Below are 22,138 nucleotides of genomic sequence, written 5' to 3' on the forward strand. Positions count from 1 at the left end.
CCCTCTCCTCTATTCACTATACTGATCCTGACACTGCAGCTGCACGCCCCTCCTCGCTCTCCTCTATTCACTATACTGATCCTGACTCTGCTGCTGCACCCCCCTCCTTCCTCTCTTCTATTCACTATACTGATCCTGACTCTGCAGCTGCACCCCACTCCTCCCTCTCCTCTATTCACTGTACTGATCCTGACACTGCAGCTGCACCCCCCTCCTCCCTCTCCTCTATTCACTATACTGATCCTGACACTGCAGCTGCACCCCCCTTCTCCCTCTGCTCTATTCACTATACTGATCCTGACACTGCAGCTGCACACCCTTCCTCCCTCTCCTCTATTCACTATACTGATCCTGACTCTGCAGCTGCACCCCCTCCTCCCTCTCTTCTATTCACTATACTGATCCAGACACTGCAGCTGCACACCCTTTCTCCCTCTCCTCTATTAACTTTACTGATCCTGACTCTGCAGCTGCACCCCCTCCTCCCTCTCTTCTATTCACTATACTGATCCTGACACTGCAGCTGCACCCTCTCCTCCCTCTCCTCTATTCACTATACTGATCCTGACACTGCAGCTGCACGCCCCTCCTCGCTCTCCTCTATTCACTATACTGATCCTGACTCTGCTGCTGCACCCCCCTCCTCCCTCTCTTCTATTCACTATACTGATCCTGACTCGGCAGCTGCACCCCACTCCTCCCTCTCCTCTATTCACTGTACTGATCCTGACACTGCAGCTCCTCCCTCTCCTTCCTCTCCTCTATTCACTATACTGATCCTGACTCTGCAGCTGCACCCCACTCCTCCCTCTCCTCTATTCACTATACTGATCCTGACTGCAGCTGCACCCCCTTCTCCCTCTCCTCTATTCACTATACTGATCCTGACTCTGCTGCTGCACCCCCTCCTTCCTCTCCTCTATTCACTATACTGATCCTGACTCTGCAGCTCCTCTCCCTCCTCCCTCTCCTCTATTCACTATACTGATCCTGACTCTGCTGCTGCACGCCCCTTCTCCCTCTCCTCTATTCACTATACTGATCCTGACTCTGCAGCTCCTCCCCTCCTCCCTCTTCTCTATTCACTATACTGATCCTGACACTGCAGTTGCACCCCCCTCCTCCCTCTCCTCTATTCACTATACTAATCCAGACTCTGCAGCTGTACGCCCCTCCCCCCTCTACTCTATTCACTATACTGATCCTAACTCTGCAGCTCCTCCCCCTCCTCCCTCTCCTCTATTCACTATACTGATCCTGACTTTGCAGCTCCTCCCCCCCTCCCTCTCCTCTATTCACTATAGAGAACCAGACACTTCAGCTGCACCCCACTCCTCCCTCTCCTCTATTCACTATACTGATCCTGACTCTGCAGCTGCACCCTCTCCTCCCTCTCCTCTATTCACTATACTGATCCTGACACTGCAGCTGCAACCCCCTCCTCCCCCTCCTCCATTCACTAAACTGATCCTGACTCTTCTGCTGCACCCTCTTTTCCCTCTCCTCTATTCACTATACTGATCCTGACACTGCAGCTGCACGCTCTCCTCCCTTTCCTCTATTCACTATACTGATCCCGACACTGCAGCTTCTCCCCTCCTCCCTCTCCTCTATTCACTATACTGATCCTGACACTGCAGCTCCTCCCCCTCCTCCCTCTCCTCTATTCACTATACTGATCCTGACACTGCAGCTGCACCCCTTCCTCCCTCTCCTATATTCATTATACTGATTCTGACAATGAGGCTGCACACCCCTCCTCCCTCTCCTCTATTCACTATAGAGATCCAGACACTGCAGATGCACCCCCCTCCTCCCTCTCCTCTATGTATTATAGATATCCAGACACTGGAGCTGCACCCCCCTCCTCCCTCTCCTCTGTTCACTATACTGATCCAAGCACTACATCTGCATTCCCCTCCTCCCTCTGCCCTGTTCGCTATACTGATCCAGACACTCCAGCTGCATCCCCCTCCTCCCTCTTCTCTGTTTGCTATGCTGATCCTGACACTGCAGCTGCACACCCCTCCTCCCCCTCCTCCCTCTTCTCTGTTCACTATACTGATCCTGACACTGCAGCTGTCCCCCCCTCTTCCCTCTTCTCTATTCACTATACTGATCCTGACACTGCAGCTGCACCCCCCTCATCCCTCTCCTCTATTCACTCTATTCACTATACTGATCCTGACTCTGCAGCTCCTCCCCCTCCTCCCTCTTCTCTATTCACTATACTGATCCTGACACTGCAGCTGCACCCCCCTCATCCCTCTCCTCTATTCACTCTATTCACTATACTGATCCTGACTCTGCAGCTCCTCCCCCTCCTCCCTCTTCTCTATTCACTATACTGATCCTGACACTGCAGCAGTCCCCCCCTCCTCCCTCTTCTCTATTCACTATACTGATCCTGACACTGCAGCTGTCCCCCCCTCTTCCCTCTTCTCTATTCACTATACTGATCCTGACACTGCAGCTGCACCCCCCTCATCCCTCTCCTCTATTCACTATACTGATCCTGACACTGCAGCTGCACACCCCTCCTCCCCCTCCTCCCTCTTCTCTATTCACTATACTGATCCTGACACTGCAGCGGTCCCCCCCTCCTCCCTCTTCTCTATTCACTATACTGATCCTGACACTGCAGCTGCACCCCCCTCCTCCCTCTTCTCTATTCACTATACTGATCCAGACACTCCAGCTGCATCCCCCTTCTCCCTCTTCTCTGTTCACTATACCGATTCATCTTTTTCAATCTTGCAGGCAGAGAATTACCTGCACAACTATGTACACCATTCACCGATAACAATGCTAGGCAAATGTATATAAAAAAAAGAACAAAAAAAACACACACACATCATGGAATGTGGTACTGTTATTGTGGCTTCCCATAGAATCAGTTGAATGAATATTTGCTAAAACTGTACCTTTAAAAATGCACAATCTCTAGAAAATGGTTTTATTAAATTGTTAGAAGGAATTAGCAGAAAAGCCCAAAGTTTTTCATGCAGGGTGATAACAGGGAAAATGTAAGCGTTTTTACAAATTCTGAGAATAAAAAGTCCATCAGGCACCGACTGCACGTCACAAATATTAAAAAAGAGTCGAACAAGTGGGAGCAAAGATCATTATGAGCAACTGGAAGACATAACCTGGGTGTCCATAATTCTACCCAAGGTTCATTTCATCAATAAAGAGAAGATTTGAGCCCCGTGAGATATCATCTATATCTCTCCTCGATGTTCATCAGGAGGTGGTTCAGTTGATTTGGGATTTGGCCACGTGACGTATTTAGATGTCCTGCAGCTTGTGAGTTATTGAGCCACCATATAAAAGGAGCAGGAATGTGGCCGGGAGTGAAGTTGTAGTTATAAGAGTAGACATTGAGAGGAGAGATCTGGACTGCAGGCTGAATAGGAATCAGAAATGTGTGTGATGGGTAGGGGGTGGAGACCATATCTGTGAGGACCACGCGCTTCTGTTTACTGTACGTCCCCATAGGGATGCCTGGGTTCCAGCCTGAGTGCTGACTACTTGAGCAATCGCTGGGTGATAATACTTTAGAATATCAGGAACCAACATCTACATGTAGACATCCGAAGAATCATCTACTGGGAGGAGCAGCGATGTCCATGCTCCATATCTTTCTGATACAGGACAGTTCGAGCTTCACAGTCTACAGTTTGCTCAGATGAACTGAAAGTGACTCTCCTAGAGGTGATATATTACAGAGTGGGGGCAGGGATAGGAGGGGCGTGAAATATAACTAATCTTCTAGGGAGCATGACCATCTTCATTGATTTAATCCCCAATCAGTCGGACCCAAGAGAGGTCCCATCTGATTGAGAGGTAATGAGTGATGGAGTCTATAGGAGGAGTAATGTAAACCTCAAGATATGGAATCTAAACCTAAACCTAATGTTAACCCCTTAACGACCAGGCCTGCTTGAGTTTTAACTGCCAAGCTTTATTTCAATTTTTTTCATTGTCACATTTCAAGAACCATAGCTTTTTTATCTTTTCGTTGATTTTCTCATGGATAAGCTGTGTTTAATTCTCACTGGCACCAGTTTGCTGCAGACATTGATGTACTGGGTGTCATTTTGCAGTCAGGGCTCAGGATGTATTCGATCGACCATATGTCCGGGGTAATGACAGAAATGTGTATCTGATCCTGAGAGGTTATTAGCGAGGGTCTTGCTTTGTGTGGCGGGGTGCGGCGTCTCGGTGCATACACGTGTGAATATACCCCATCTGAACCCTAATTGGAAGAAAGAACTGGTTGTAAAATGTTGTGTTAGCCATCCATGGACTCCTCCTTCAGCAGGGGATCGGTGTCATCAGTAGGACCTTCGCTGGTGTCTTCTGTAGAATTTTGACCTCCATTTGACTTCTTTCCAAAGAAACGTTTAAAAAAAGCTCCTGCTCCTCCTCCTATTGCCCCAGAACCAATGGCTCCACCAAGAGCAGATGCCACTATAACACCTACCTCTGCAGTGAGCGCCACTCCAGCTATGACACCTCCTGCTGCCCCTCCAGCCAAACCCAGCACAACTAAACCCACTGTAGCTCCCACCATCACATTACGCTTTTTAGAGTATTCAGAGTAAAATGTTTCTTCTTCTTCTTTTAATTCAGTTTGTAAATCATCCACGAGAAGGTTCTTCTGTTCCTCAGATTCAGTCTCCAGACAAGTTTCATACTCATCCAGGAGGGAGGTGACCGCAGACTCCACTTTTGACTTTACTTCAGATGGTTTAGTCATCAAGACCTTATAAAATGGTGGATTCTGTGAGGTAGGAAGACAAAGAAAAGATTCCAGAGTAACAATAAATAGGAATAGAAAGCCAAAATGTGATTCTTGCAAATAAACCTTTAAATATTAAATTCTCCAAAAAATCCTTTTCCAGAGATTCTTTAAAAAAAATACAGACTCCAGATCAGACCTCGGACCCTTACATAGAGGCTCACCCTCTCCTTTTCTGGGATTTGTGGCTCCATTCTTTGGCTTGAGGACCTGCACAGATCTGGTTGTGTGACCTTATCTGCGGGTCCTTCCACATTAAAGACTCACTGACATTGCACAACATTTGATTGGTGGGTGCAGAGTACTGAGACCCCCACCAATTCCTAGAACAAGGAGGGAGAAGCACTTGTATAGCATGATCTCTGTCCTCACTGCAGGAGACGGCTCAATAGAAAATCCATGGACCTGTAGTAATTCTGTCTTCTGTAGTGAGGAGAGATGGAGGAGGAACATTGCCGGCCACTCAGCCTCTCCGTCTTCAGTCTCTATTGTGCCCCCTTTACATTTTTATGAGTAAGTCCAATGAGAGGCAGGGAGGGCATTGCTGGGGCAGCTATATCTAGGTCCACAGGATGTAAACACTGCAAGGTCAAACTTTTAGGTCTTTTTATTTCCGAATGAAGGGCAAGTAATTAGCATAATTTCCCCATGAAGCATAGTCTTCAAGACTGCCTACCCCTATTGTTAGTCTCCACAAGGAGAACCCCCCCCAAGAACTAAAAACACCAGACAAAATTACAAGATTGGCATCTCAGACACCTTGTCTACTGTCTTAGCCACGTCCATAATATTAATAATGACTAGAGTTGAGCGAACCCGAACTTTATTGGCGCTTATTGAAAGGCTGCACAGCAGACAATCAACAAGCGTCATACTACTTGCCCCAAAAGGCCATCACAGCCTTGCCTACTATTGGCATGGCTGTGATTGGCCAGTGCAGCATGTGACCCAGCCTCTATATAAGCTGGAGTCACGTAGCGCCGCCCGTCACTCTGCTCGGATTAGTGTAGGGAGAGGCTGCAGCTGCTGTGAGGGAGAGATCAGGGAGAAATCTTATCAAGAACTGCTTTTTTTACTCAGCGATCTACAGAAAAAGTGTTTTGTGGGTGCAGTGCACAATTGTTTTAAGCCTGCCCTGAGCCAACTACTGCTGAAAATGAACTTTTTTTCCTTCAGTTAGTCAATATCAATACATAATCGGCAGCCATTTTATGCAACGATAGTGCACCAGCACAGGATATCTGCATGTCTTCAAGTCCAGAAATACATTTCTTTGCTTACTGGGGTTAAAAAAAAACTTTTTTCATATAATGCAAATCTAGGATTAGAAGTGCATAAGTAACTGTCACATTTAGGCCAGAAATACGGCTTTTTGGTTACTGGGGTGAAAAAACCCTCTAATATACTGCACATCTGGGATTAGACGTGCATAGGTGACTGTCACATTTGGGCCAGAAATACGACTTTTTGGTTACTGGGGTGAAAAAACCCTCTGATATACTGCACATCTAGGATTAGCCATGCATAAGTGAGTGTCACATTTAGGCCAGAAATACGGCTTTTTTGTTACTGGGGTTAAAAAACCCTGATATACTGCACATCTGGGATAAGACATGCATAAGTGACTGTCACATTTAGGCCAGAAATACGGCTTTTTGGTTACTGGGGTGAAAAAACCATCTGATATACTGCACATCTGGGATTAGACATGCATAAGTGAGTGTCACATTTAGGCCAGAAATACCGATTTTTTGTTATTGGGGTTAAAAAACCCTCTGATATACTGCACATATGTGATTACACATGCATAAGTGACTGTCACATTTAGGCCAGAAATACGGCTTTTTGGTTACTGGGGTTATAAAAACCCTCTGATATACTGCACATCTGGGATAAGACGTGCTGTAACAGTCCTGTACTGAGGCTCACCTGAGTCAGAGGACCGCTGGCTGGAGGTAGGAGTGGAGCCCAGTGGCAAGGACCGCAGGCAGGTAGTAGGTGCAGGAAGTCTGGCAGAGGCGTAGTCGGTAGGCAGGCAGTGGGTCAGGGCAGGCGGCAGTAAGCGTAGTCAGACAATCCGGATGGCAACGGTGGTAGCAGTTCAGTAGGTAGGGTCAAGCAGAAGAGTAGTCGGTAGGCAGGCGGTGGGTCAGGGCAGACGGCAGTAAGCGTAGTCAGACAATCCGGATGGCAACGGTGGTAGCAGTTCAGTAGGTAGGGTCAAGCAGAAGAGTAGTCGGTAGGCAATTCCTGGTCAGCAGTGGACTTCCAGTTGTAGCAGGAGCAGCGGATGAGGAGAAGCTTGATCAAGGCTCAGGAGCTCAATAATCAGCAAACTGGAGTGCAAGGGGCTGGACTTAAATAGGGAAGTACCAGGTGTGGGGAATCAAGGGTAATGAGCAAGGCTTGGCAAGACTGAGGTTAACTAATAGGCTTCAGGGAGGAATGTCCAGAGAGGACGGTAGCCTAGTAAGCAGGGCTACCGCCTGGGATGTGGCTGGTCACGGGTTCGAATCCCGACAGTACTCCCCCCCTTCCAAGGTGACCTCCGGGCACCGCAGGGGCAGGCTTACCGGGGTGCCGTTGGTGGAACTCTTTTACCAGTCTGGGGGCGTGGACATTTTCTTCTCGCTCCCAGGAGTTATCCTCAGGAGGGTAACCCTTCCACCCAATTAGGTATTGTAGTCTTCCCCGGTGGATCCTGGAGTCGAGAATCTTTGCGACAACATATTCTTCTTCACCCTGTACCCTCACGGGTGGTGGAGGGGGAGAGTGGCGGCCTGTGAAGGTGTTCTCCACGTATGGCTTGAGGAGAGAGCAATGGAAGACAGGGTGCACCCTAATGGAGTCCGGAAGGTCGAGACGGAAAGTGACCTCGTTGATTTGTGCAGTGATCCGGAACGGACCCATGTATCTTTGGGCAAATTTTTTGGAGGGGACCTTCAATCTGAGGTTCCTGGTGGACAGCCACACCTTGTCTCCCACATGGAAGCCCGGGGTGGGTTTGCGACGTCTGTCTGCTCCCTGTTTAAAGCGCCTCTGGGCAAGCTGGAGGTTGTCAATAATGTTCTTTTGTGCCTCCTGTAGGGTTGTTAGGCGTTCGGCCACAGCTGGGAGGGTGGAGGCGACGGGTAGGTGGGGAATGAACACCGGGTGCGAGCCTGTGTTAGCAAAGAAGGGGCTGTGCTTGGTTGAGCTGTGCTCAGCATTGTTGTAGGCGAACTCGGCCGTGGGGAGATGATCCAGCCAGTCATCCTGCAGGTGGGAGCTGAAACAGCGTAGGTATTGCTCTAGGGTCTGATTAGTTCTCTCCGTCTGCCCGTTTGACTGAGGGTGGAAAGCAGAGGACAGGTTCACTTTAACCCCGAGCGCCAGGCAGAAGTTCTTCCAGAACTTTGAGGCAAATTGTACGCCTCGGTCGGAGACCACGTCGTCCGGGATCCCATGCAGCCTGAAGATCTCTCTGAGAATAAGATCGGCCATCTGTTTGGCTGTGGGTAGGCCTTTGTAGGGGATGAAATGGGCCATCTTGGTGAGACGGTCGACCACGACCAGGATAGTGTTCATCCCTTTTGAAGGAGGAAGGTCTACCACAAAGTCCATGGAGATCGAGCCCCAGGGGCGGGAGGGAATAGGGAGGGGTTGTAACAGACCCACAGGGGAGGAACGAAGAGTCTTATTGCGGGCACAGACCGCGCACGAGGAGATGTACCTCTTGATGTCCTCCTTGTATGTTGGCCACCAGAAGGAGCGGGAGAGAAGCTCCTGGGTCTTTTTTATGCCAAAATGGCCGGCCAGCTTGGAGTCATGGTTGAATTTGAGCACTTCGAGCCGTGCGATTTCTGGTACATATAGTTGTAGGTCCTGATGAAACCAATGACCGTTCTTAAACGTAAGGCTGATATTCCTTGTGGGGTGGGCGAGGAAGGGGTCATTTTCGTATCCTTCTTTGATTGTGCCCAGGAGTTCTTTAGAGTAGGTGGCCCCTACGACCCTTCTCTCGGGTAAGATGTTATTTTGGCCCTTGTTACTCTGTGAGGGCTCGGAAAACATTCTGGAGAGGGCGTCAGCCTTGCCGTTTTTTGATCCAGGGCGATAGGTGATGAGATAGTTGAAGCGGGAAAAGAATAGGCTCCATCTGGCCTGTCTGGCTGAGAGTCTCTTAGCGCTGCGGATGAACTCGAGGTTCTTGTGGTCAGTTAGTACAATTATGGGGTTGGTGGCTCCCTCCAGCAGGTGTCTCCACTCGGAGAAGGCATCCTTGATCGCCAGCAGTTCTTTGTTCCCGATGTCATAGTTCTTCTCGGAGGGGGACATCTGGCGGGAGAAATATGCGCACGGGTGTAATAGCATCCTCTCCCCTGTCCGTTGTGACAAAACTGCCCCCACCGCAGAGTCTGATGCATCCACTTCAACTGTAAATGGGAGCTCGGGGTTCGGGTGGATTAGGATTGGGGCAGAAGTGAAGAGGAGTTTCAACTTGGTGAAGGCCTCCTGGGCCTCGGGTGTCCAGGAGAAGGGGACTGCCTTCTTGGTGAGTTGGGTGATTGGTGATATGACCTTGGAGAAGTTCCGGATAAACTTCCGATAGAAGTTGGCGAAGCCAATGAATCTTTGTATCTCCTTCTCGTTTTTCGGAATGGGCCAGTTCATCACAGCTTGGACCTTCCCCGGGTCCATACTTAGGCCCTCTGGGGAGATGATGTATCCGAGGAACTGAGTGGTGGTTCGCTCAAACTCGCATTTCTCTAGCTTGATATAGAGAGAGTTCTGTCTGAGTCTCTGCAGTACCCTGCGGACGTGTTCGCGGTGCTGCTCGAGGTCTTCAGAGAAGATCAAGATGTCGTCCAGGTAAACGACTACAAACAGATCCAGCATGTCCCTGAGGACGTCGTTAATGAAGTGCTGGAAGGTGGCGGGAGCATTGCAGAGTCCGAAAGGCATGACCAGGTACTCGAAATGACCATAACGTGTCCGGAAGGCGGTCTTCCATTCGTCCCCAGGGCGGATTCGGACGAGGTTGTAGGCCCCTCGAAGGTCGAGTTTGGTGAAGATCTTCGCTTCCCGGAGTCCCTCAAGGAGTTCGGAAATCAGTGGGAGTGGGTACCGTTTTTTTACGGTTATGTCATTAAGCTTTCTGTAGTCTATGCAGGGACGCAGGGAGGAGTCTTTTTTCTCTACGAAGAAAAAGGGGGCTCCCGCGGGGGAGGTGGAGGGCCGGATGAACCCCTTCCTCAGGTCCTCGTCCAGGTACTCTTTCAGGGCCTTGAGTTCAGGCTCTGAGAGGGAGTAGATACTGCCAAAGGGTATTTCGGCCCCGGGCAACAGTTCTATAGGGCAGTCATAGGGTCGGTGTGGTGGCAGCTTGTCTGCGTTTTTCTTGTCGCAGACATCCTGGAACTCACGGTATTGAGGGGGGTAGCAGATCCTTGACGGATAGTTTTGAGATGGTGGTGTCTTCGGGTGGAAGGACGGGTTTGTGGGAGCAATTTAGCGTGCAGAACTCGGATGGGAATCGTATGCAGCGGGTTTCCCAGTCCACCGAGGGGTTGTGGGTGGTCAACCATGGGATGCCCAAGATCACTGGGAACTTCGGGGAGGCGATCAGAGAGAAGTGGATCTTTTCACGGTGATCAGGTTCAATAAGGAGTTGTAGTTCGGTGGTCTCGTGAGTGGCCGGCCCCGAGGAGAGTGGGGATCCGTCGACGGTTTCCAGGTCAACGGGGGCTGCCTTGATTGTCAGTGGAATGTTCTTTTCGCGGGCGAAGGTTAGGTCCATGAAGTTGCCTCCCGCCCCGGAGTCTAACATCGCTGAACAGGGGAGTTGTCGCCCCTCAATGTCGATGAGGATGGGGACGATGAAGTGGGATCCATGAGCCGCCGTGTTGTTATTTTCCGGGGCTGCTGGCGGGGTTGGAGTCTGTGGTTGCTCCTTTAGCTCCGTGACGGCAATAGTCTTTCGGATCTTATGAGGACATTTGATGGCAAAATGACCCGGCTCCCCACAGTAGAGGCAGAGGTTTTCGGCCAGCCTTCTCTCCTTCTCAGCTGTGGATAGAGACCTACGTAGAGCGTCAACCTGCATAGGTTCAGTTACTGACTGGGGGTCGCGCTGGGCGGTGGAAGAGAAGGAGTAAGTGGGTCTGTGGTCCGAGGACCAGAGTCTTTCTTTCTTCCTCTCGGAGAGTCTTTGATCTATCCGGATGCATAACTGAATGAAGTCATCCAGATCGTCCGGGGCCTCTACTCTGGCGAGTTCGTCCTTTATTAATTCTGACAGGCCTCGCCGGAATTGGCTTCTCTGTGCCGCTGGGTTCCAGGTGGTGTCCGTGACCCAACGGCGAAACTCGGCGGTGTATTCGGCGACGGAGCGTCTCCCTTGCCGCAGACCATGTAGTCGCGCCTCGGCTGTCGCACAGCGGTTGGGGTCATCGAAGACTTGGCTCATGGCGGTGATAAAGTTGTTTAGGTTGTCCAGGAGCTGACTGTTAGTCTCCACGTATGGTGATGCCCATGCTAATGCTTCATCCGTCAGGAGATTGACCACGAATAGCACCTTCTTTTTCTCAGTGGTGAAGGGGGCCGGGTACATCTGAAAATAGATGCGGCATTGGTTTAGAAACCCCCGATACTGGCGTCTGTCGCCGCTGAATCTTGATGGGAGTGGCATGCGGGTGTCTGCGGGCGCGCCGCGAACGTCCAGGAGTTGCCTCTGTAGTTCAATAATCTCCCTCTGTTGGCTTTGGACTACGCCTTGGAGCTGGGCAAATTTCTCCTGAAATGTAGTACCAAAATCTTGAAGTTCGGAGACCTGCTTACGCAGAGTGGCCATTGCGGACTCCATAGTGTGGCTGATTATTCTGTAACAGTCCTGTACTGAGGCTCACCTGAGTCAGAGGACCGCTGGCTGGAGGTAAGAGTGGAGCCCAGTGGCAAGGACCGCAGGCAGGTAGTAGGTGCAGGAAGTCTGGCAGAGGCGTAGTCGGTAGGCAGGCAGTGGGTCAGGGCAGGCGGCAGTAAGCGTAGTCAGACAATCCGGATGGCAACGGTGGTAGCAGTTCAGTAGGTAGGGTCAAGCAGAAGAGTAGTCGGTAGGCAGGCGGTGGGTCAGGGCAGGCGGCAGTAAGCGTAGTCAGACAATCCGGATGGCAACGGTGGTAGCAGTTCAGTAGGTAGGGTCAAGCAGAAGAGTAGTCGGTAGGCAATTCCTGGTCAGCAGTGGACTTCCAGTTGTAGCAGGAGCAGCGGATGAGGAGAAGCTTGATCAAGGCTCAGGAGCTCAATAATCAGCAAACTGGAGTGCAAGGGGCTGGACTTAAATAGGGAAGTACCAGGTGTGGGGAATCAAGGGTAATGAGCAAGGCTTGGCAAGACTGAGGTTAACTAATAGGCTTCAGGGAGGAATGTCCAGAGAGGACGGTAGCCTAGTAAGCAGGGCTACCGCCTGGGATGTGGCTGGTCACGGGTTCGAATCCCGACACGTGCATAAGTGACTGTCACATTTAGGCCAGAAATACGGCTTTTTGGTTACTGGGGTGAAAAAATCATCTGATATACTGCACATCTGGGATTAGACGTGCATAAGTGAGTGTCACATTTAGGCCAGAAATACGGCTTTTTGGTTACTGGGGTGAAAAAACCCTCTGATATACTGCACATCTGGGATTAGACATGCATAAGTGAGTGTCACATTTAGGCCAGAAATACAGATTTTTTGTTATTGGGGTTAAAAAACCCTCTGATATACTGCACATATGTGATTACACATGCATAAGTGACTGTCACATTTAGGCCAGAAATACGGCTTTTTGGTTACTGGGGTTATAAAAACCCTCTGATATACTGCACATCTGGGATAAGACGTGCATAAGTGACTGTCACATTTAGGCCAGAAATACGGCTTTTTGGTTACTGGATTGAAAAAACCCTCTGATATACTGCACATCTGGGTTTAGACGTGCATAAGTGACTGTCACATTTAGGCCAGAAATATGGCTTTTTGGTTACAGGGGTGAAAAAAGCGTCTAATATACTGCACATCTAAGATGAGACGTGCATAAGTGAGTGTCACATTTAGGCCAGAAATACGGCTTTTTGGTTACTGGGGGTATAAAAACCCTCTGATATACTGCACATCTGGGATTACACGTGCATAAGTGACTGTCACATTTAGGCCAGAAATACGGCTTTGGCATACTGGGGTGACAAAACCCTCTAATATACTGCACATCTGGGATTACACGTGCATAAGTAACTGTCACATTTAGGCCAGAAATACGGCTTTTTGGTTACTGGGGTGAAAAAACGCTCTAATATACTGCACATCTGGGATTAGACGTGCATAAGTTAGTGTCACATTTATGCTAGAAATACGGCTTTTTGGTCACTGGGGTGAAAAAACCCTCTGTTATACTGCACATCTGGGATTAGACAAGCATAAGTGAGTGTCATATTTAGGCCAGAAATACGGCTTTTTGGTTACTGGGGTGAAAAAACCCTCTGATATACTGCACATCTGGGATTAGACGTGCATAAGTTAGTGTCACATTTATGCTAGAAATACGGCTTTTTGGTCACTGGGGTGAAAAAACCCTCTGTTATACTGCACATCTGGGATTAGACAAGCATAAGTGAGTGTCATATTTAGGCCAGAAATACGGCTTTTTGGTTACTGGGGTCAAAAAACCCTCTGATATACTGCACATCTGGGATTAGACGTGCATAAGTGACTGTCACATTTTGGCCAGAAATACGGCTTTTTGGTTACTGGGGTGAAAAAACCCTCTAATATACTGCACATCTGGGATTAGACGTGCATAAGTTAGTGTCACATTTAGGCTAGAAATACGGCTTTTTGGTCACTGGGGTGAAAAAACCCTCTGTTATACTGCACATCTGGGATTAGACAAGCATAAGTGAGTGTCATATTTAGGCCAGAAATATGGCTTTTTGGTTACTGGGGTGAAAAAACCCTCTGATATACTGCACATCTGGGATAAGACGTGCATTAGTGACTGTCACATTTAGGCCAGAAATACGGCTTTTTGGTTACTGGGGTGAAAAAAACCTCTGATATACTGTACATCTGGGATTAGACGTGCATAAGTGACTGTCACATTTAGGCCACAAATACCGCAGTCATATAGAGTTAAATAATTTTTTGAGTGCAATACCCTACATCAGGGTTTTTATTGGCGGTTAATTATTTTTAACAGACTTAATAACTTTTTACTTTGCTTGGTGAACGCTATCTATGAGGCAAACATCTAATAAGGGACGAGGTCATGGTCATGGTGGTGGTGTTGGTGGAGCCTCTGGTGCAGGGAGAGGACGTGGCCGTTCTGCCACAGCTACACGTCCTACTGAACCTACTACCTCAGGTCCCAGTAGCCGCCAGAATCTACAGCGATATTTGGTCGGGCCAAATGCCGTTCTAAGGATGGTAAGTTCTGAGCAAGTAAAGGCGCTAGTCAATTGGGTGTCCGACAGTGGATCCAGCACATTCACATTATCTCCCACCCAGTCTTCTGCAGAAAGCGCACAGGTGGCGCCTGAAACCCATGCCCATCAGTCTGTCACATCACCCCCCGTGGAACCTGTCTGAGCCTCAAGTCATGCAGCAGTCTCTTATGCTGTTTGAAGACTCTGCTGGCAGGGTTTCCCAATGGCATCCACCTAGCCCTTCCTCAGGGGTGGAAGACATAGAATGCACTGACGCACAACCACTTATGTTTCCTGATGAGGAAATGGGAATACCACCTCAGCACGTCTCTGATGATGACGAAACACAGGTGCCAACTGCTGCGTCTTTCTGCAGTGTGCAGACCGAAAAAGAGGTCAGGGAGGAAGACTGGGTGGAAGACGATGCAGGGGACGATGAGGTCCTAGACCCCACATGGAATGAAGGTCGTGCCACTGACTTTCAGAGTTCGGAGGAAGAGGCAGTGGTGAGACCGAGCCAACAGCGTAGCAAAAGAAGGAGCAGGGTGCAAAAGCAGAGCAGCCGTCGCCAAAACAGTTCGCCTGCTACGCCACCGTCACCAGGGACCGAGCACCCGAATGGCAGCTTCAATGAGTTCCCTGGCGTGGCAGTTCTTCAAACATTGTGCTGACGACAAGACCCGAGTGGTTTGCACGCAGTGCCATCAGAGCCTGAAGCGAGGCATTAACGTTCTGAACCTTAGCACAACCTGCATGACCAGGCATCTACATGCGAGACACGGGCTGCAGTGGAGTAAGCACCTTCAAAACCAAGAAAGGGCTCAGGCCCCTCCTGCTCCCTCTTCTGCTGCCGCCTTGGCCTCTTCCTCCGCCTCTGGAGGAACGTTGGCACCTGCCGCCCAGCAAACAGAGGATGTGCCACCAACAACACCACCTCCATCACCAAGCATCTCCACCATGTCACACGGAAGCGTTCAGCTCTCCATCGCACAAACCTTGGAGAGAAAGCGTAAATTCCCTCCTAGCCACCCTCGATCCCTGGCCCTGAATGCCAGCATTTCTAAACTACTGGCGTTTGAAATGCTGTCATTCAGGCTGGTGGAGACGGACAGCTTCAAACAGCTCATGTCGCTTGCTGTCCCACAGTATGTTGTTCCCAGCCGCCACTACTTCTCCAGGAGAGCCGTGCCTTCCCTGCACAACCAAGTATCCGATAAAATCAAGTGTGCACTGCGCAACGCCATCTGTGGCAAGGTCCACCTAACCACAGATACGTGGACCAGTAAGCACGGCCAGGGACGCTATATCTCCCTAACTGCACACTGGGTAAATGTAGTGGCGGCTGGGCCCCAGGCGGAGAGCTGTTTGGTGCACGTCCTTCCGCCGCCAAGGATCGCAGGGCATCATTCTTTGCCTCCTGTTACCTCCTCTTCCTACTCGGCTTCCTCCTCCTCTTCTACCACCTCCTCCACGGTCAACGACAGACCTTCACCACCAACTTCAGCACAGCCAGGGGTAAACGTCAGCAGGCCGTTCTGAAACTGATGTGTTTGGGGGACAGGCCCCACATCGCGCAGGAGTTGTGACTGGGTATAGAACAACAGACCGACGAGTGGCTGCTGCCAGTGAGCCTCAAGCCCGGCTTGGTGGTGTGCGATAATGGGCGAAATCTCGTTGCAGCTCTGGGACAAGCCGGTTTGCCGCATATCCCTTGCCTGGTGCATGTGCTGAATTTGGTGGTGCAGAAATTCATTCACAACTACCCCGACATGTCAGAGCTGCTGCGTAAAATGCGGGCCGTCTGTGCGCGCCTACGGCGTTCTCTTCCTGCCGCCGCTCGGCTGTCTGTTCTACAGCGTAACTTCGGCCTTCCCGCTCACCGCCTCATATGCGACGTGCCCACCAGGTGGAACTCCACGTTGCACATGCTGGACAGACTGTGCGAGCAGCAGCAGGCCATAGTGGAATTTCAGCTGCAGCACGCACGGGTCAGTCGCACTGCGGAACAGCACCACTTCATCACTAATGACTGGGCCTCCATGCGAGACCTGTGTGCCCTGTTGCGCTGTTTCAAGTACTCCACCAACATGGCCAGTGGCGATGACGCCGTTATCAGCGTTACAATACCACTTCTATGTCTCCTTGAGAAAACACTTAGGGCGATGGTGGAAGAGGATGTGGCCCAGGACGAGGAGGAGGAAGAGGGGTCATCTCTAACACTTTCAGGCCAGTCTTTTAGAAGTGGCACAGAAAGAGGATTTTTGCAACAGCAGAGGCCAGGTAAAATTTGGCCAGCCAGGTCCCACTACTGGAGGACGAGGAGGAGGAGGATGAGGAGGAGGAGGATGGGGATGAAGCATGTTCACAGCGAGGTGGCATCCAACGCAGCTTGGGCCCATCACTGGTGCGTGGCTGGGGGGATACGGAGGACGCAGACGATACGCCTCCCACAGAGGACAGCTTGTCCTTACCTCTGGGCAGCCTGGCACACATGAGCGACTACATGCTGCAGTGTCTCTGCAACGACAGACGAGTTGCCCACATTTTAACGTGTGCTGACTACTGGGTGGCCACCCTGCTGGATCCCCGTTACAAAGACAATGTGCCGTCCTTAATTCCCTCACTGGAGCGTGATCGGACGATGCGCGACTACAGGCGCACGCTGGTAGACGCGCTCCTGAGAGCATTCCCGACTGACGCCGGGGGACAAGTGGAAGCACAAGGCGAAGGCAGGGGAGGAGGAAGAGGTCGCCAACACAGCTGTGTCAGCGCCAGCACCTCAGAAGGCAGGGTTAGCATGGCCGACATGTGGAAAAGCTTTGTCACCTCGCTGCAACAACCGGCCCCAACTGCTGATATGGAGCGTGTTAGCAGGAGGCAGCATTTGAACAACATGGTGGAACAGTACCTGTGCACACGACTACACGTACTGAATGACGGGTCTGCCCCATTCAACTTCTGGGTTTCCAAATTGTCCACATGGCCAGAGCTTGCCCTGTACGCCTTGGAGGTGCTGGCCTGCCCTGCAGCCGGTGTACTCTCTGAACGTGTGTTTAGCACGGCAGGAGGCGTCATTACAGACAGACGCAGCCGCCTGTCCACAGCCAACGTGGACAAGCTCACGTCCATTAAAATGAACCAGGCATGGATCCCACAGGACTTGTCTGTACCTTGTGCAGAATAGACAGTTCTAACAGCCTCAACCATCCATCCTTGTACTCCAGTGCACTTATTCCTTTTTTTTATATGTCCCAATATTTTGGGGGATGCTCCTATGTAAAAATGCTAAATAACACACATCTGTGTTGGCTACCTATTCCTCCTTCGCCGCCGCTTACACCTAGACCGCCACGTGAGCCTACACGGCCACATCCACCCATTCACCGCCTCCTCAACCTCTTCCTCCTACATTATTCCTAATTTTTATTTTTTTAAGGTCTTTTATGTTTTTTTTTATTCATTTCCCTATCCACATTTGTTTGCAGAGCACTTGCCATGCTCGTAAGCACATGTTGCTGCCTTTTGCAGCCCTCTAGCTCTTTCCATGACATTTTTACAGCCATTTTAGTGCTCAAAAGTTCGGGTCCCCATTGACTTCAATGGGGTTCAGGGTCAAGTTCGAGTCCCGAATACGATTTTTTTTTTCAAGTTCTGCCGAACCTGCCGAACCCGAACATCCAGGTGTCGCTCAACTCTAATAATGATGTAACCGTCAGTAAGCTGACATGTGCAGCTTGTATGGTATCTGCAATTCCACACAGATTGATAGGACCTTGTACAAGGCATCTCTATGCAAATCAGTCCCAGCAGCCATACACTTCAATCTGGTGCACTACTCCCCGCCCCTGCGGAACCCACCTCCTGTAGTAACACAGCGTCACATGGAGTGGAGCAGCCTCTCTAATGTCACTCCCTCACATTCTGTCATCACAGTCTACTCCTACCATGGAGGTCCATGATGAGAAGTTAGAAAGGTCCTGTACCCTTCTAGCAGAACCACCTATGGGTGCAGGGCATCTGTCAGCAGGTTTGTCCCTATGACACTGGCCAGGGCCGTAGCTAAAACTGACTGGGCCCCACAGCAAAAAATAATTCATATGTAAGAGTGGGGTCACATCACCTTTTTACCATCTGTTTGACATATACGTTGGAAAAAAAGGATACAAAAACGCAGCACACCGCGCTTTTGTATCCTGCAGAGTCCGGCAAAAAATGTGGACTTTCTTTTACAATGGAATCCTATATATGCCGCTGTATGACATCAATCTGAGTCATCTGGTAAGGTATACGTTTTTGTATATGTTGAACACATGGCAAAAAGGTTATGCGAACCCAGCTTAAGTGTGCCAAAATAAGCATGGCAGAGAAGGGAGGCTGCCATGGACTGTAGGCTATATTACAGATGGCTGGTCCTGGTGGTCAGTGGTGTGGACTGTGTTCTACAAGGCTCATTTACTCTACTGGGATATACAGGCCACACTACCGCATAATATACTAGAGTCTACAGTATACACTGTAAATATATTAGTCCTCCAACCAAATAATAACACCGCCATGCACTGGATAACACTGCCATACAGTGACTGGATAACACCGCCATACACTGGCTAACACTGCCATACAGTGACTGGATAAAACTGCCATACAGTGACTGGATAAAACTGCCATACAGTAACTGGATAACACTGCCAAACAGTGACTTGATAATGCTGCAATACACTGGATAACACCTCCATACAGTGACTGGATAACACTGCCATACAGTGACTGGATAACACCTCCATCCAGTGACTGGATAACACCGCCATAAACTGGATAACACCTCCATACAGTGACTAGGTAACACTGCCATACAGTGACTGGATAATACTGCCATACAGTGACTGGCTAACACTGCCATACAGTGACTGGATAACACTGCCATACAGTGACTGGATAACACTGCCAAACAGTGACTTGATAATTCCGCCATAAACTGGATAACACCTCCATACAGTGACTGGATAACACTGCCATACAGTGACTAGATAACACTGCCATACAGTGACTGGATAACACCGCCATACACTGGATAACACCTCCAAACAGTGACTGGATAACACAGCCATACACTGGATAACACTTCCATGCAGTGACTGGATAACACTGCCATACAGTTACTGGATAGCACTGCCATACAGTGACTGGATAACACCTCCATACAATGACTGGATAACACCGCCATACAGTGACTGGATAACACTGCAATACACTGGATAACAAATCCATACAGTGACTGGAAAACACTGCCATAGAGTGACTGGATAACACCTCCATACAGTGACTGGATAACACTGCCATACAGTGACTGGATAACACTGCCATACAGTGACTGGATAACACCACCATACACTGGATAACACTGCCATCCAGTGACTGGATAACACCTCCATCCAGTGACTGGATAACACTGCCATACAGTGACTGGATAACACCTCCATACAGTGACTGGATAACACTGCCATACAGTGACTGGATAACACTGCCATACAGTGACTGGATAACACTGCCATACAGTGACTGGATATCACTGCCATACAGTGACTGGATAACAACACCATACACTAGATAACACTGCCATACAGTGACTGGATTACGCCTCCATCCAGTGACTGGATAACACTGCCATACAGTGACTGGATAACACTGCCATACAGTGACTGGATAACACCGCCATACAGTGACTGGATAGCACTGCCATACAGTGACTGGATAACACCGCCATACACTGGATAACACCGCCATACATTGAATGGCTAACACTGCCATACAGTGACTGGATAACACTGCCAAACAGTGACTGGCTAACACTGCCATACAGTGACTGGATAACACTGCCATACAGTGACTGGATAACACTGCCAAACAGTGACTTGATAATTCCGCCATAAACTGGATAACACCTCCATACAGTGACTGGATAACACTGCCATACAGTGACTAGATAACACTGCCATACAGTGACTGGATAACACCGCCATACACTGGATAACACCTCCAAACAGTGACTGGATAACACAGCCATACACTGGATAACACTTCCATGCAGTGACTGGATAACACTGCCATACAGTTACTGGATAGCACTGCCATACAGTGACTGGATAACACCTCCATACAATGACTGGATAACACCGCCATACAGTGACTGGATAACACTGCAATACACTGGATAACAAATCCATACAGTGACTGGAAAACACTGCCATAGAGTGACTGGATAACACCTCCATACAGTGACTGGATAACACTGCCATACAGTGACTGGATAACACTGCCATACAGTGACTGGATAACACCACCATACACTGGATAACACTGCCATCCAGTGACTGGATAACACCTCCATCCAGTGACTGGATAACACTGCCATACAGTGACTGGATAACACCTCCATACAGTGACTGGATAACACTGCCATACAGTGACTGGATAACACTGCCATACAGTGACTGGATATCACTGCCATACAGTGACTGGATAACAACACCATACACTAGATAACACTGCCATACAGTGACTGGATTACGCCTCCATCCAGTGACTGGATAACACTGCCATACAGTGACTGGATAACACTGCCATACAGTGACTGGATAACACCGCCATACAGTGACTGGATAACACTGCCATACAGTGACTGGATAACACCGCCATACACTGGATAACACCGCCATACATTGAATGGCTAACACTGCCATACAGTGACTGGATAACACTGCCAAACAGTGACTTGATAATACCGCCATACACTGGATAACACCTCCATACAGTGACTGGATAACACTGCCATACAGTGACTGGATAACACTGCCATACAGTGACTGGATAACACTGCCATACAGTGACTGGATATCACTGCCATACAGTGACTGGATAACAACACCATACACTAGATAACACTGCCATACAGTGACTGGATTACGCCTCCATCCAGTGACTGGATAACACTGCCATACAGTGACTGGATAACACTGCCATACAGTGACTGGATAACACTGCCATACAGTTACTGGATAGCACTGCCATACAGTGACTGGATAACACCTCCATACAATGACTGGATAACACCGCCATACAGTGACTGGATAACACTGCAATACACTGGATAACAAATCCATACAGTGACTGGAAAACACTGCCATAGAGTGACTGGATAACACCTCCATACAGTGACTGGATAACACTGCCATACAGTGACTGGATAACACTGCCATACAGTGACTGGATAACACCACCATACACTGGATAACACTGCCATCCAGTGACTGGATAACACCTCCATCCAGTGACTGGATAACACTGCCATACAGTGACTGGATAACACCTCCATACAGTGACTGGATAACACTGCCATACAGTGACTGGATAACACTGCCATACAGTGACTGGATAACACTGCCATACAGTGACTGGATATCACTGCCATACAGTGACTGGATAACAACACCATACACTAGATAACACTGCCATACAGTGACTGGATTACGCCTCCATCCAGTGACTGGATAACACTGCCATACAGTGACTGGATAACACTGCCATACAGTGACTGGATAACACCGCCATACAGTGACTGGATAGCACTGCCATACAGTGACTGGATAACACCGCCATACACTGGATAACACCGCCATACATTGAATGGCTAACACTGCCATACAGTGACTGGATAACACTGCCAAACAGTGACTGGCTAACACTGCCATACAGTGACTGGATAACACTGCCATACAGTGACTGGATAACACTGCCAAACAGTGACTTGATAATTCCGCCATAAACTGGATAACACCTCCATACAGTGACTGGATAACACTGCCATACAGTGACTAGATAACACTGCCATACAGT

The 22,138-nt window shown here is 49.4% G+C and overlaps 1 protein-coding gene across 1 annotated transcript in view; it reads right to left on the reverse strand.

Moving 5' to 3' along the window:
- Nucleotides 1–3,429: 3,429 nt before the first annotated feature.
- LOC121008435 (RING finger protein 112-like) overlaps nucleotides 3,430–22,138 on the reverse strand; it is a 112,141-nt gene continuing 93,432 nt past the window's right edge. The window contains exon 16 of the mRNA XM_040440981.1: nucleotides 3,430–4,786. Coding sequence (XP_040296915.1) covers nucleotides 4,295–4,786 — 492 coding nt within the window. The 3' untranslated portion in view covers nucleotides 3,430–4,294. The remainder of the gene's footprint in view (nucleotides 4,787–22,138) is intronic.

This window comes from Bufo bufo, chromosome 7, assembly GCF_905171765.1.
Source record: "Bufo bufo chromosome 7, aBufBuf1.1, whole genome shotgun sequence".
NCBI lineage: Eukaryota > Metazoa > Chordata > Amphibia > Anura > Bufonidae > Bufo > Bufo bufo.